At 39.6% G+C, this 16,692-nt stretch overlaps 1 protein-coding gene across 5 annotated transcripts in view; it reads right to left on the reverse strand.

The window, feature by feature from the left end:
* Positions 1 to 16,692, reverse strand: part of spag17 (sperm associated antigen 17) — a 281,640-nt gene that overhangs the window by 242,000 nt on the left and 22,948 nt on the right. For all 5 annotated transcript variants that reach the window (XM_042056132.1, XM_042056130.1, XM_042056131.1 and 2 more), the window contains exons 2-4: positions 16,167 to 16,307; positions 16,003 to 16,062; positions 12,355 to 12,483 (exon numbers count right to left, since the gene is read on the reverse strand). In XM_042056132.1, coding sequence (XP_041912066.1) covers positions 12,355 to 12,483; positions 16,003 to 16,062; positions 16,167 to 16,307 — 330 coding nt within the window. The remainder of the gene's footprint in view (positions 1 to 12,354; positions 12,484 to 16,002; positions 16,063 to 16,166; positions 16,308 to 16,692) is intronic.

Here is a 16,692-nt window from a genome sequence, read left to right on the forward strand (position 1 = left end):
ACTTTGCACTAGTATTTTATTGACTGTCTATGCACAATTTCAACCAAATTTTGCTGCTCTTATTTTTTTCATTATTATATGTGCCCTCTTATTTACTTATTTACTTACTTTTTTGTTTACTTGAATGTTATGTTTGTCTGTGGACTTAAATTGGAAAAATATGTCTTGTCTTAACCGTGGGATAGTGAGAAACGTAATTTCGATCTCTTTGTATGTCTGGAACATGTGAAGAAATTGACAATAAAGCTGACTTTGACTTTGACTTTGACTTTGAGATGGCATTAAAAGACTGCGGTGGGGAAAAGCTAGAGTTCCGAGTAATTGTGTTTAAAATTTGCAGATAGGCCGATGGTAAGCTTGTTTTTATGCTGGCAACAAAACCAGAAGGGTTCGCGAACGTTATTCCTTATTCTAAATGCCATGGCGATAAAGAGAAAGAAGTCAGAAAAGGAATTTACCTTGGACTAGGCTATATCAGAGCACGTCTACGGACATTCTCTGGCTATATACTGAAATAGGTTAATGATGTAAAGTCAAGTGCGCTTCTATGGGACTGGTGTGTGCGCGCACAGTTTTTATTGATGAGTCGGAGTGGCAAGTGCTGCGCATAGTTGCAGTGGAATGTGGCTGCCCAGGGCATTATAAAACTTCTCACTCTTAGACCTACTCATACACGGCGCTAAAATGGCGTATTTAGCTGTCTAAATTCAAATCATATGCTGGGGGAGAAATCGTCGGACATCCATGATTATTTTATTATTCAGCACCCCTGGTCAAAAATATGTTTCCGCGTGCCTGGAAGTAGGCTATGATTTGAAATGTAGACTGTTGTCAAATTTGGCAAATACAAAACGGGAGAAACAATATGGTTCATGCTCTCTCATGCTGTTTCATTCGTGCCGAAAAGGAGGGAGAATGAAACATTAAGCACGTTCCACTTTTGCATAAATAATTCCTGAACGGTTTTGGTCAGGGCTGATAATGCAACTGTATTTGACAAAGGACCGATATAGGCTATTTGCTTGTGACAAAATATGAGCTTTCAGTGTGATACGATCTCTTTGTAAATTACGTTTAACTAAAACGTGTTTCATCTGTTTTGGCTATCCCTGCTATTTGGATCTTACAACATGAACAACATCTCAACACTAAATGAATGATGATCCGTAATTGTCATCAGATAGCCTAGTCATATAGATAGACATTCAGTGTGTTTAAAATAATTAATTTGATAATATTTTCCATCTTTGCAGAGGAAAAGTTTTGTGTAAAGGGAATTAACGGCCTGTCTCATATAGGCGCCTGTCTCTAATACTAGCCGGTGCAGTTTGGCAATTTGGGAAAATAAAAGCCCGGGCTATTATTTGGAGTTTTACGGTATTATGCGTGGGCAGCATACTAATGAGGAGGGTGGAACATGTCTCATGTCATGTTAGATCAGATCCTGAGGGTATACGCTAGTGATGTAGTACTCGAGTCTGGTCTTGGACTCGAGTCCGGTCTCGAGACCAATTTCTGCTTTCTCGGTCTCGTCTCGGACTCCTTCAAAGACTCGGTCTTGACTCGGTCTCGGACCACAGTGGGAGGAGAAGGACTCGTAATTTCAGACCGAGTCCTCGAGACCAACGCATTTTTTATGTTCATATAAAAAAAACAGACAACACATAACAACAATAATAATAAAATGCAATGTTGACCGGCATTATTTAAAAATGACATCCCATGGTGCAATGCAAAGATACTGCCGTCAGAGCCGTTTATTTATTTCTATGGCTCTGCTGCCGGTGAGTGTCTGTAGGTCAGCATAGTCCATATTAGGACGTTAAAACTGCTCCTCTAAACAATTCCCAATCTAGCTTAGTCTGTAGGCCTAACTGTTGATTATTAACTGGAGTGATATTGAATTATGAATATTAAAACTGAAATTTTTTTATAGTCTTGGTCTCGACTCGGTCTCGACGCCTAAAGGACTCGGTCTCGACTCGGACTTGCTTCCTCAAAGACTCGGTCTTGACTCGGACTCGACTGTATTTGAAAACCAACAGACTCGGTCTCGACTCGGACTCGGCATAGGCGGTCTCGTCCCCATCACTAGTATACGCTTTCAGAAAATATATGGCTCATATGGTTGAATGAGTTTTCACTTAATGGTACAGACCAAAATGTATTAGGGTGTACACTTTTTAAATCTAAATCCATAAAATCACATTCATTTTGTACTTAATAGGGTCTAGAAATCTTCAGCTATCCATCACACATTTTTGTCATGTGGGGGTACCCTGGAAATCCAGAGTTCTCACGAGAGAACAATGGAATTGTCTCTGAGAGACAATCTGGCAATGAGCAATGATGCACGTTATTTTTACCCCTTGCATCCCGGCTAAACTGCTAAACCAGCTAAACTGATGAAGACAGCGCTGCAACAGGACAGTAAATATTGTTCGTAGTGTTATCCGATTGCGTCGAAATCCGAAATCATTCAGAGTAAACATGGTCTAGTGTTATCCAATTGCGTGCAGTGAGATTTTTAAATGCATGCTTGTTGCCGCCCCTCGAGTTGGGCCATTACATTGTTCGGGGCCAGACCCTTAATCTTTCTAGATTACCAGGGTCTGGATTTTCCAGGCTAATGTGGGGGCATAGATAAACAAAATAAAACAGGTTTGTTTGGTGCCCTTTCATGGCACCGACTTCTCCGCTGGCTCATGGACTAATTTACATTTATTCATTTGGCAAATGCATTTGTCTAAAGCGACTTATAGCAATGTAATAACATATAAGCATTTTTAGATTTGAGTTACACTTCAACAATAGAATACAATTTATTATTAAGCTATTAACAATTACACATTTTAATATTTATACTTTTAACTATTGGGCTACAGCATTAGAATAACGTTTAACTACAGTGCCGAGGAGAATATAGCTAGGAGTTGTCACTGTATGTCAATACTAGAACTAGAGGATAGGAGTGCCTACATATTAAGTACTACTAGAAGTATGGAGGAGGAGAAGTGGTAGAAGAGTAGATAGAGAAGAGGAGTGGGAGGAAAGAAGAGGGGGAAGAGTGTGGTAAGTGCGTATTAGGTGTGTGAGGTTGTCAGAAGTGCTAAGGGAGGAGGTATTAGAAGCGTTGTGTCTTCAAGAGTTTTTTGAAGATAGAGAGGGGTAGTTTCACCACACAAGCTGGAAGGCCCGTGAGGAGAGCGTTGCAGTATTCAAGATGTGATATAACCAAAGTCTGTACTAGGAGCTGAGTGGCGTGTTGGTACAATGTAAATGTAAATCAGGTTTATAGGCCAAGTATACTTGCGTATACAACACTGGTTGCCATGATCATTTTGATTAACTAGAAACTTATAATCAGAAACCATAAATTAAAATGTATCTTAACTAATGTCTCAACATGTACATTAACTGTTTATTTAATGAAAAGTTAGTACTTTTGATACTTTTGATTTCCTAAACAGAAATACAGAACCCCTACTACTACTTGCATTATGATTATGCACAAACAAGCATGTATCAGTTATATATATATATATTTGGCCTTTACCTATGGTCTGGGTCGGTGTGGTCTACAGAGAAATACAATAGACATACACTGGGCTCTATCTTGCACTTCAACACAATTGACTTTGTATACTCACGCTTTTGTCTTTCCTATTTTGCAGTCAGCGCATAATGGAATTTTCCCTCCACAGGTTCATGTGCGCCCACGGAGGCGTTTCAGCAAAAAGAGGGGGCGTGTTCCGGCGCAGGGACTGTTGATATTTTGCAGTTTCAGAAAACAATTCCGCCACAGACCAGGAACCTCCTGGTCTGAAGTCAGTGGTGCAAATTCAGATGCTATTTTAAGGGCGCATGCATGGCCACAGGCCTGCAGGAATGAATGCTATACACACCGATCTACAGACACCCTGTGCACAGATGGAAACATTCAAAGCCTTGGTAATATTTGTCCGTTTCCCGGTTTTGTTCGTGCATTGGTCAACTAAAAATTTAGTAGCCTATGTACATCTACATGCAATATCTTTACAACACAACGCCTAATTACGACCTATTAATTTGGACAACTTTATACAGCCCTATAAAGGCTAAAGTTACCTTTAGTTTTGTTCCAATTTACCGTTGTGTATGGCTTTAAACATCGTGTGCGCTTTAACACCAGCCTATAAGCATTATTCCAGCTGCGCTAAGGTTTTGACAAGCACCACAATTTCGCCTACCTTGTTGTAGCCCATCTGAAATAACTCCAAGCTTTGCTATGTTCCCTCCATCCTTTTGTTGTTTTCAAAAAACGTTTTATATCCATGATGGCCTTGAAGTCTTGAGTTTGTGAATTAGCTTAAATCAGCTTATTATGTGCTGTTAACCAGCAACCATAGATAGTAAAAGAAAGCAGCAAGTAGCCTTGGCTACAATTTCTGTAGTTGCGTCCATTCATTATTATTCTCTCTCCTGCTCAAACAAAAGTTGTGCGTGCATTAAGTTGATGATAACGTGTTTACAAACTCTACTTTACATAAAATATTGTGAATAGCCTACTGTCATGCAGTTAATGGGATACTGTGCAGAGTTGGAAAGTTAGGTCAACTTGGAAACTGTTTCTCGTTGTTGAGTTGCCTGATGGTAAGGTACAGCTGTAGCTTACACCTGCAGGAGCGCTTGCTTGAGCGCCTGTGTTGCGCAATGCACTTTGCTCCTCTCATCTATACGACACAGTTCCCATTTCTCCAAACCATACATAATTACAAGGACAAATATTGCTACACGAGGGAAATCAGTGTGGTGTCCGATGTGAAAAAATAGGTATAAATCTAGCGTACACATTTCCACGAATCACGGATGTGTTGATGACATAAATTAGGAAATATTAGAGGACTTAATAAGACGTGATGTTGAACTGCATGCCAATGCCATTTAACCCAAATGCCCCAGCAGCAGCACGGGAGAGGAGAGCTTATCTGACAGAAGATCTGCATTGTCTATAGTGAGATAATGTTAGATTACATTGCAAAAATATCGCCATACATTCATAACCTCGTGATTCAGTGAGAGTGATCCCAAAACATCGGAAAGTGACATTTCTGTATTACATTTTGTCAAGAGGAAAAATCAATAGCAAACTGTTCCCAACTGACTAGAGCACTGTGTACTGTTCCTGGCTGCGCCTGGCAAATCCGCCATCATAATAGCAATCCGCTATAAAACAAGCGTGCCTGTTGTTAAAGGGAATGTGAGATGACGCTCTGATTGGTTTATTGCACGTTACGGCCAAACCACACCCATGAGTAATGTAGCTACTACAGACCACCCCATTTTAGATTTGCGTCGGGCGCAACAGTCATTATCCCGCCGGTAAAATAGCAACAGTGCCCAAGATCCGCCCACAAAGCGATTTGCGCAAAGTCAATTGCGCTGGAGTGGAAGATGGAGCCCACTGTATGTTAATTCTAAACTAACTTAATAAACTATATATAAAATCCACACAACTTAACATATGAATTGTTCACTGTTAAATTGGTTCAAATGAATAAAGGAATAAAGATGGTGTTTATGGTGTCCAGAAAGAAAGATGGTGAGAACATTTAATCATTTATCATATTTGGTCTTAGTTTCATAAAACTGTCTTCTGACATCTAATATAAGGCTCAGAATGACATAATATTTCCTGAATCCTTAGAGTTGTGCCAGTATTCCAGTGTTTGTGTTTTGTGTCTCTGATGTTTCTTGATGCCACAGGACTAAAAGAAAATATATGATTGAGGCAGAAATTGGCCCATGGAATAAGACTCTTTAACTGCCACGGAATTCTAGAATACTGCACCCCCTCACTGCCAGAACAACATTCTAAATCCCCCAAAAATCTGCTGGATATTGTCAAACTGTGTATAAAGTACCTGTTTTCTGGTTTTACACTACTTTTTGATAGCTACAGTCAAATAACAAAGGATGTTCCACCACTGCCTCTATTTAGGGCTCCAAAAAACATTGTGTATGTCATTGTTGTCATTACAAACAGCAGTTGCACAATACAATTTGTAATATGTACTAATGAATTATCACCTCAAAAACACACACAATAATATTCATAGGAAGATATGTAATTTAATCAATTAATAATATATTATTACATACTTTAAATATGCACACATCTCATTACATCATTACAAAATGATTGAGTAGCAAACTTACACAATACAACGTGACAAACGGTAGGCGGTTTCAATTCAGATAAATCAGGTAGTCTAACAAACAGTGACATGTTAATCATGTAGTACCATGCATGTCATTATTTATGCTGTTCCTTTGCAATTAAATTCAGGTCCAGAAAGGTTTAGAATGACTAAACAAACACCCCTGTAGTAATATTGAACAATAAATATGAATGATAAGTTCTTTTTGCTAATTGAGGGGCAGCCGTGGCCTACTGGTTAGCGCTTCAAACTAACCGGAGGGTTGCCGGTTCGAACCCTGACCAGTAGGAATGACTGAAGTGCCATTGAGCAAGGTGTGTGCTTCACCTCACTGTGTGTTCACTGTGTGCTGAGTGTGTTTCACTAATTCACAGTATATATACTATTGGTGGTATTGGTGACAAACCAAGATACTTTGCACATGACAATTTGCAGATCATAAAAGAAAAAATGTCCACCTGCTGGGGTGTTTTTTTAACATCTGCAAACAGTAGGACTGACATAGGTTAAGTCCTTGTGAGCACACTAAGAGCAGAGACCAGTGTTGTGCCCGGGGAGCAACCTATATGTGGCCACAATACTCATGTTCTCTGTGATTAATTTCCTATTTTGCCTTTGAAAACACATTGGATTAGATCCATGTTTCATTTGAGTATACAGCTACATGTAATAACTGTTGAAGTGAACAAAAAAGAACTCTGAACATCTTTTGGAAACTAGTGTACTACTAGCCAGCTACTTGCTAGCCAGCTACTAGCCAGTTCAAGTTTTGTATAGATTTCTAAAAATGAACAGTAAAACCTCTACACTGGTAGAGATTTGAACAAACAATAAATATCAGTTCAAGTTTTGTATGAATTTCTAAAAATGAACAGTAAAACCTCTGCACTGGTAGAGATTTGAACAAACAATATCAGTTCAAGTTTTGTATAGATTTCTAAAAATGAACAGTACAACCTCCATACTGGTAGAGATTTGAACAAACAAACAATAAATATCAGTTCAAGTTTTGTATTTCTAAAAATTAACAGTAAAACCTCCACACTGGTAGAGATTTGAACAAACAAACAGTAAATATCAGTTCAAGTTTTGTATAGATTTCTAAAAATGAACAGTAACTGATTGGAAGAACTAATCATTTGAACTGATTGAAAAAACTGGGGCCGATAACGCTCACTCTTAGCGCGCTAAGAAGACTCAAAAGATATATCTTACCAAAGTTGTTTATGTTTATTTATTTATTTATATTCAACATTTATTTTAACATAGTTTAAGTTATCAGTAAAATATAAACTATTAACTAAATTATCAAATTGTCAGTAATATGTTCACACGATATTTTGTGACGGGTAGACTAACCGGGTAGGCCTATCCCTCGCTAATCATCCACCCTCCTTATCCCTTTATGCCACTTGTGCCGCTTCTTGACATGGATTTAACAACTTCTTAAAGGAGAATTCCGGTGTGATATTGACCTAAAGTGTATTGAAACATGATACCGAGTGTGAACGTATGTCTCATAGCCCATCTCGACTTGTCCCCTGCACTCCAAAATCTGGCGCTAGTTAGCCGATGCTACCAACAACTTTTTCAGTAGTGGTGCTTCGGCATCGGGCTAGCCATGCAAATAAATCACTGTTTTACACCCATTTACGAGGCTCAATGTATCTCCACACTTCATTGGTAGACTTCCTAGGGCCCTGACATTTAAAACGAGACATTGAGAACTTTGAAAAAGCACTGGTAGTTTACTTACAAGACGATTTATACAGACAGTATCTTCACGAAGTTTAACGTTTGCAGCCATCTTGAATTTAGTCACGATAAGTCGAGCAACGAGTAAGAATGAACAGGTATGATAAGGGATCAGATTCCAAAAATAATTCAGTGGAAATGCATGGATTCCAGTTTCTTCCAGTAACAGCAACTGGAATCCATGCATTTCCACTGAATTATTTTTGGAATCTGATCCCTTATCATACCTGTTCAGATTTTGGAGTGCAGGGGACAAGCCGAGATGGGCTATGAGACATACGTTCACACTCGGTATCATGTTTTGATACACTTTAGGTCAATATCACACCAGAATTCTCCTTTAAAATGATGTAATACACTTTTATATTAATGGTAAGGTACCTTACAATTATAATTGATTGGCAAGCAGCTGCAGTTACTTCTGTTTAATGCGGTATTGATAGATAGATAGATAGATAGATAGATACTTTATTGATCCCCAGGGGAAATTCAAGGTTCAAATGAAAAAAATGATTGCCATTGGTTAATGTTTTCAATAAAAAACAACCTATCTACAATGAACAGAGAGACATTTAGATACAGTAGGGTGGGGAAGCAACGTAAAAAAAGGGCACCAAGCTTCTCGTCAGAGGAACTTGAAGTTTTGCTGGACGAGGTGAGCTTGCACAAGATGACACCGTTTTCCAGCTTTCGGAATAACTTGTGCAACAGCAACAAAAAAGAGCTACGGAGCGACTATGGACTACACGCCGTTTTTGATTTAATGCAAGGACACGTTGGATCGCTGCCATAGGCCTAGTTGGTCGCTTACTGGACACCACCATGCTTACCCATTTATAGATCTTAGCCATTTAGAGGCAAATTCTTTGCCAGCTTTTAATTATCAAAAGTGATTGCCAAATTGAAAGCTTTAATGACATTACTAAATAGTCTAGGCTAATTACCACCATATTAGTTCTGATACCAAATACAGTAAACTTCATAAATAGGCCTGCATCCATTGCGAACATATTCTATTATTAGTCTTAAAATGTCCATAACATAAAATCATCGTTGAGCCACAACATTGTCAACATACTGTTGGCCTACCATAGTTTGACTTGTACTGCGCTGCGCTGATTTCTAAAGACTGCTGCACAGTGGCGACGACTAGCGTCTTGAGAGCTCAAACAACGCTAAGAGAGAGCTTACGAATGGTCCAGACCAACCTTACGAACGTGTGACTTACAGAAGATATACTTAGTGTACTAATGTGTCGGGAATTGTGCCATAACGTTAAGAGAGAGGTAAAGGAATAGGTTAAGAACTACTTAGCGATAAGAACGTTTTGGGGAACCGGCCCCTGATCATTTGAACTGATTGAAAGAACTGATCATTTGAACTGATTGAAAGAACTGATCCTTTGAACTGATTGAAAGAACGGCTGATTTAACTGATTGAAAGTGCTCCTAGACGACCTAGGCTGGTAGTGGTGGATGCCTGAGATGGAGGATTCTGTAAAAGAAAAAAAAAATATATTTAGAGAAGAAAATTCAAACAAAATGGAACATTTTGGCAAATGTCTACATTTATAGTTATTAGCAGTGTAATTTAACGTGCATAAATAACTTTTATATAAGCAATAGTAGTAATTATTACGTTGTATGAAACAAGGAAAATGCATATCAACATGTGCATATTAAAATTAATGTAATTTACCAGATACTAGCAGATACGCATACTAGATAGCCTACTATAATAAGCAAACAACATCTCACCAGTGTTTGTACACAAGCTTTGTATGGTACATCTCAAAGCTGTCAGTGGGGCACAGTGCAGGGTGGTCTGGACAGGTCTTGCAGAAGAAAGGTGTCTGCTTCCTCCCTCTTCGTGCGTCATCTGGACTGTGCTTCCGCGTGGAACAAACTTTGCAGTCCGGACGCGATTTCTCGTGTTGTCCGAGAAAGTGTCGACCAGTGAGACGCACGGGCACTAACGGTGTGCTGTTTGGCCTGGGAGGAGGAGTGAGCTCAATTTGCCTCCGTCTCAGTAGCCCCTTCACCACAAGCTCGCGGAATCCAGCCGACTGCATTGTATTGCCACTTTCTTTGTGCAAGATGTAGGCATTCACAAGTGCGACCTCTCGGATATGATGGAACAACCGATGGTACCACTTCATTGCACCGTGTTGGTAGCTGTAATAGGAGCATAGCTGGTCTCCGCGATCTACCCCTCCCATGAAGCGGTTGTAGTCCTCCACGCTCTTTGGCTTGCGCAAAGTTCTGTAGCCATCAGGCCCTTTGCTACGCACTCGTTTGGTGATAACGAGATTATCGTGCACTGTGGAGAGGACGGTGACTGTACCAGCATCACGAAAAGAGGACGTTTTTCAAAAAACACAGGGGAATCTGAAGGCCGCAGTTTCAGACCATGGAGTTGAGAGGGCATACCTTTCCTGTTCACACGAACAGTTCCACACGCGCCGGTGTTTTGCCGGTGGAGCTCTTGGAAAAGAGCGGGTGAGGTGTAGTAGCTGTCAGTATACAGAGTGTGTCCTTTCCCCAAAAGCTTGGCTTCCCTTAGCAAGCCAACAACTGAACTATGGCCAATACCCAGACAGCGATCGTAGTTGAAGGCCCCTCCAGCATAAACGTGCCACAGGTATGTGTAATTACTTGTCGCGTCTGACAGGACAAAATTCTTCAGACCAAACCGGTGTCTTTTATTTGGCACGTACTGACGAAAAAACACCCTTCCACGAAATGAAACCATGGACTCGTCAATGGACAGGTGTTCGTGGGGGTAGTACTCGCTCTGAAAACTCTTCAGGACTAGATCCATAAGTGGGCGATTTTTAAAAAGTGGATCATAACCCGGCTGACCTCTCTCCAACCTCAGAGAGTTGTCATTGAAGTGGATGCAGGAGGACAAGAGCTGAAAGCGGTTGCGTGTCATTACACGAGCGAAATTTGGTGTCAAGCCCATTGAATTTTGGGTGCTCCAGTAATCTGAGATTTGAGGCTTTCTAGTCAGACCCATGCTGATCTGAATGGCCAAAAACGCCTCCATCTCGTAAACGTGATTGACTCGCTAGCTCGGTGGAAGCTAACGCCTCAGCATAGCGGTTTGTCTCAGCCACCATGAGATCAACAGCACAATCGCTGAAAAAGGCTTTAAAAAAAAGGTATGGATCACTACAATCCCAAACTCTCTGCGGACCAGGTCGTGGGTTGGTGTGTACAAAAGGGATCCTCCCATCAGATCGCTTCCTCTCCCCCTCAGTGGCCACCGTCTTGCCTGTCACATCTAGCCACTCCCGCGGGGCGTCTCCCTCACCACAGCCAGTGAAGTCGCCAGCCTCGGTGAAGTCGCCGGCCGCTCCTCCTTCTTCGACTCCCTCCTCGTCCTCCCCTAGACCACACAGGACCCCCTCCAAGTCCTCCTCTCCAAATCCGAAAAACTCCTCATCGCTGTCACTGTCCCAGTTGAAATTAAAACTCTCCTCCATGGTCATAAATTCACAGTACCGCAATCACAAACTCTCTCTATGTGCTAGCTAGATAGCTTGATATTTAGCTGATGCTAATTTGTTTCTTGAAGTTTGTGAATGACGTAATTAGCATATTTGTGAAATATTAACCAATCGTGATCTGTCTAGAACATGTTTACTATCATATCAACATAGCAACAGCACAGTAACGATGTTTTAATTGGCTACATGTTATCGCGGCAATGATGATGCTCCTTGGGCGCACATATGCACCCTTGGCATTCTAGAACACTCATTGTGGGCGCATATATGCACCGTTGGCAGTAAACGGGTTAAAGGAGCCACACCGCTTTTATGACAAGACACTATGTCATGCGAATGTGGTTAGTTTTGTTGACAGGTGGTAGGTTTAGGGCAAAATCCAGCACATTTTAATCGTATCACAATAATGCCGATAACCGTGATCATTTTGGTTACTATAATCATGATATCACATTTTCATACCGTTTCTCTAGTGGCTGGTTAAAAAGTTGGCAGGTGGACAAAATATTTCCATCCCTGGTATTTAATAATATATTATTAATTTATTAAATGACATATCTTCCTATGAATATTATCTCGTGTGTGTTTTTGAGGTGATAATTCATTAGTACCTATTACAAATTGTATTAAGTAACTGCTGTTTGTAATGACCACAATGACATACACAATGTTTTTGGGAGCCCCAAATAGAGGCAGTGGTGTTAGATCTTTTGTTATTTGACTGTAGCTATGAAAAGTGGTGTGAAACATGAAAACAAGTACTTTATACACAGTTTGACAATATCCAGCAGTGTCTCATTCCTCATGCATATAAATAATTCTGAAAAAGAAATGGCTTTGAGACAAAAAAAATAATCTTGCACACTTGTGCATGTGTGTTTATCTAACCTTCTGCTCAGTTAGTCGCTGAAGGTCTGAGGTCTTCATACACAACAGCTGGAACTTCAATAGTTTGGCCATAAGTTCTGTGGAGATCTCCTCCCCAGCATCAAGTGTAGTCTTGGCATACTCCATCAGCTTCAATACATTTAATACAGTTGTACATTTTAGTTAGCTCATTTTCATTTAGTCATATTTTATGTATTTAAAAATCAATAACATATGCTGCAAAATAAGTCCATGTAGTAAATTATTTAGATCAAACAAAAGGCCATGAACTGATTGAAGAGTTGGAAAGAATTTGAAGCTTAGGTTTTCGCATGTGTAAGTTTGCTCTGGGGCTACATAATATGTAGATGTTTTGTGCCATTTTATTCAGTGTACCCGAGTCTCCTATTCCTCTCGTTTTGCACTGTCCATGTCCAGCATGTTTGCTAACACTTACACCTGAGGGGTATTCCAGAAAGGAGGTTGCCTGTGGCGACTAAACCCGAGCTGTCGGTTCCAAAACACCGGTTACCAGTTAGTTCAATCAACCCTGTGTTAGATAACCTAGAGTTGTGCGCGTTCACGGCGAACTTATAAAGGCATCATCTATTGAGAGTCGAAACAATGAGTGAAACCGGCGAAACGAAGAGCACCGTATTTTTCAGAGGCGGAGTAGTCGAGGCTTACGAGGAGAGAACTGTAACAAAAAAAAGAGCAATACTTAAGCGCCTGCGTCCGAGACCTTGCTTGGCAGAGAACAGCCTAACTGACCGTGTAAATGCGTACGTTTAGGATAGCCTATTTAATGTCAAAAGCACAATTAAATAATTCACTGGACATCACGTATTGTATTGACTGCTTTGAATGATGCTTTCTTAAACTAGCCTACCTTGTCACAGATTGAGTGGGCCATAGAATTCTTTGAGAATCCCAAATGTAATTTTCTATTTTAACACGGGTTCTGCAGCTGTGGGCCAAGTTAAACTTTTGCGCTCCATCATCGGAAGGGTGAATGTCGGAAGGCATGGGTAGCCTATTGGACACATTTCAGTGCACATTTGGAAAATTTAATAAGTGATGCTGACCTGCCAGTTGGTGAAACTACACATTAATGATCCTCGTGGGTTTGTTTCCAGGAAAACTAATGAAGTTGCGCAGGGACTGCTTTAGGGAAGGCAAAGGCAAACTTTACGCACCGAGCGACAGCTTGCCGATATGCTCTGCGTCTCCAACACTACAAAAACTCCCAGTCGGAGAGCGTGTGTAGCCTATTAAAGAAATATTTTATCCCAAATGCCATCAGCATTCTTAACCAAACTTAGTGACAACATGCATATCCGGCTGAGCTGTACAGCTATATTTAAACTTATTTATCAATTTTCTATAGGCTATGTTTCCCCTTTTTTGTACTGTACTTGTTTTAATTATATCTTCAATGTGTCTGAGATGTTGTTTGTCCATCTGTCTGGTGAGCCAAACACAAATGTCCACTATGGTGTAGCCTACATTAAAGATTTATTTTATTCTATTCTAATCCACCATGCTGCTTTTCAAGTAGCCTATATTTAGGATTCAGCTGAAAAACTCTAGCGCTTTTGAAAAACTCGTTTGGAAAAGAATGGATAGGCTATCATGTGATGTCGTGGCCTTATCGCCCTCTCACGGTGAATTGCACGGATGAATATTACATGATTTTGTGCTTCTTTGTCAATCGGACCTTCGTCAAAATGAAACGCCATTGTGTGACAATTGTAAAAATAGCGGCCTGATTGAACATGCACTGAAATAACCGAACATAATTGAACATAACCTGAACAAAACCTACCCCCTACCAGGTTAAGTTCAGAGCCTATGTTACCATAGTTACTTACATAGCCTGATCATTTTTGAGCTTTCTGGAACTGAAATCCCAGGTTTACCGTTTACTCTGGGATTACATACCCAGTTCAGTTCAGAGCCTATGTTACCATAGTTACTTACATAGCCTGATCATATTTGAGCGTTCTGGAACTGAAATCCCAGGTTTACCGCTAACTCTGTGTTAACATACCCAGTTAAGCCAGTAAACCTGCTTTCTGGAATACCCCTCTGAGAGAGTATCTCAACAATCAAACACATAACATTAAGAGAGAGAAACAGACTGACAGCTAAAACACTGCTGATAATATGTAAAGTCACACTACTTGTCAACTGAAACTGCAAATTAAACTATTTGAATGGCAAAGATTTAAAGTTTACTTATTAAAAATTATTTTTTGACATGTATTGCCCACAATAATGGGGAAAGTATAATAAGCAGTGAACTATGTGAAAATGTGAAGTGATGTGAACTGGAAGTAAGGAGAAAAATGTGTTGCCCCCCGTTACCAACACCAAAGTTGCCCATCCCTGCTCTAGGTGTTAAATAAATAAATAAATAAATAAACAAATAAATAAATAAATAAATAAATAAATAATTGTGCTTCATTGTGCCCTGCAACATGTCACTAAAATAGCAAATATGGTTTGTTCTCCTTGCGTGGTTTCCACAACATGGTAGCCTTGCACACCAACATGGTGCGCACTACACACTACAAAGTTATGTAATTTATATAATGTGTGTTTTGGTAACACTTTATTTTAATGTGTCGCTGTTACAGTGTACCTAGCTAATTAGGTACAGTGGTACAACCTGTGTAACAACATGTACTATCAGGTACTATCATTGTACTTGCATTATGTATTTGTGGGTACCTACAGTTGTTACATTGAAATACTGAGTGCTTTTAAAAAACTTTGCCAATTTTCCTAAATTTTCATCAGAGGCAAAGAGCTGACCTGAGACCTGCTGGATGGGGTAAATCTGGTCATGATAGATTTGATATACAAACCATTCTTAGCTCCAGTTAAGGCCTCATTGTCTTCAGTGTACATGTAACAGTTGTGCTGCTACAACCTTGTTACTCTTTGATACAGTGGAATAAACCTATTAAGTGTACCAGTTAAGTACTTACAATTACATATTACATGTATGTTGTGTCATTGGTGTCTTGGAACATGTCTGCCGTTACCCTACATACAGTACTGTAGTACATGTATCAACTGTGTTGGTACACATTTATTACTCTTTGATACTATGTAGTGAATTAGTAGACCTGTTCCAAGACATCGAAGACACAACATACATGTCATATGTACATGTAAGTAATTAACTGGTACACTTAATAGGTTTATTCCACTGTATCAAAGAGTAACAAGGTTGTAGCAGCACAGCTGTTACATGTACACTGAAGACAATGAGGCCTTGACTGGAGCTAAGAATGGTTTGTATATTAAATCTATCATGACCAGATTTACCCCATCCAGCAGGTCTCAGGTCAGCTCTTTGCCTTTGATGAAAATTTAGGCAAATTGGCAAAGTTTTGTAAAAGCACTCAGTATTACAATGTAACAACTATATGTACAATAATAGTACCCGATAGTACATGTTGTTACACAGGTTGTACCACTGTACCTAATTAGCTAGGTACACTGTAACAGCGACACATTAAAATAAAGTGTTACCCAGTTATATTTGAAGATAGATTGTTATATTTCATAATTATGAATGACAGACATGTAGATCTTACAACGGAAAAAGTAGTTAGATATTAATAATAAAAAACAAGCAGGGGTTCCCCAGGGTCCTACCTCATGAAATGGTGGTATGTCTTTGATCTTCTTAACTTTCGGATTTCCCAGTTCATTAATCTATAATATGAAGTGTTTATTAAACCACACATTGTTAATATAGTTTATTGTATTTCTTAATTGATTAGGAAATAATCACAGGTGAATAAGATAGGACTTCATACTTTACGCAAAGTTGTGTCCCAAGAGATGATGCTGAATTGTCTACGAAGTGGTTGTTGCACAGCGAGTGCAAGTGCAGATAGATACCACACATCCTCCAGACACTCCACTACAACCCAGGAAATGTTCAGCTTCCAAAATTCCTAAAAGAAAATAATGTTAGTGTCTGTGTTTGAGTAAATACACAAAAAAAAATCCACATTTGGAACACCCACCAGTATCACACCATGCCCCTTATAAACAACAGACAATTGATTTTGCCTTGTTATTAAATTAGCTTTAATTAGACTTAGAGTTGCCCATCGTTCAAATTAGGACCCTGTGTCCTAACTTCAAGCACACTGTGACCCTTTGTTGCTGTCCACAATGTAACCATTTCATCCATGTCATACAATAAAACATTTTGAAACTTCTGACAATTCAAAACAGCAATAGATTGAGCAAAACCTTGATACACCGCCAAGTAGAAATTTAATGGAAGCCATGGCCATCTCTTATTCTGGTTGCAATGCCCTGGAAATAGTTTTA

Source organism: Alosa sapidissima, chromosome 12 (genome assembly GCF_018492685.1).
Source record: "Alosa sapidissima isolate fAloSap1 chromosome 12, fAloSap1.pri, whole genome shotgun sequence".
In the NCBI taxonomy this organism is placed as follows: Eukaryota; Metazoa; Chordata; class Actinopteri; order Clupeiformes; family Clupeidae; genus Alosa; species Alosa sapidissima.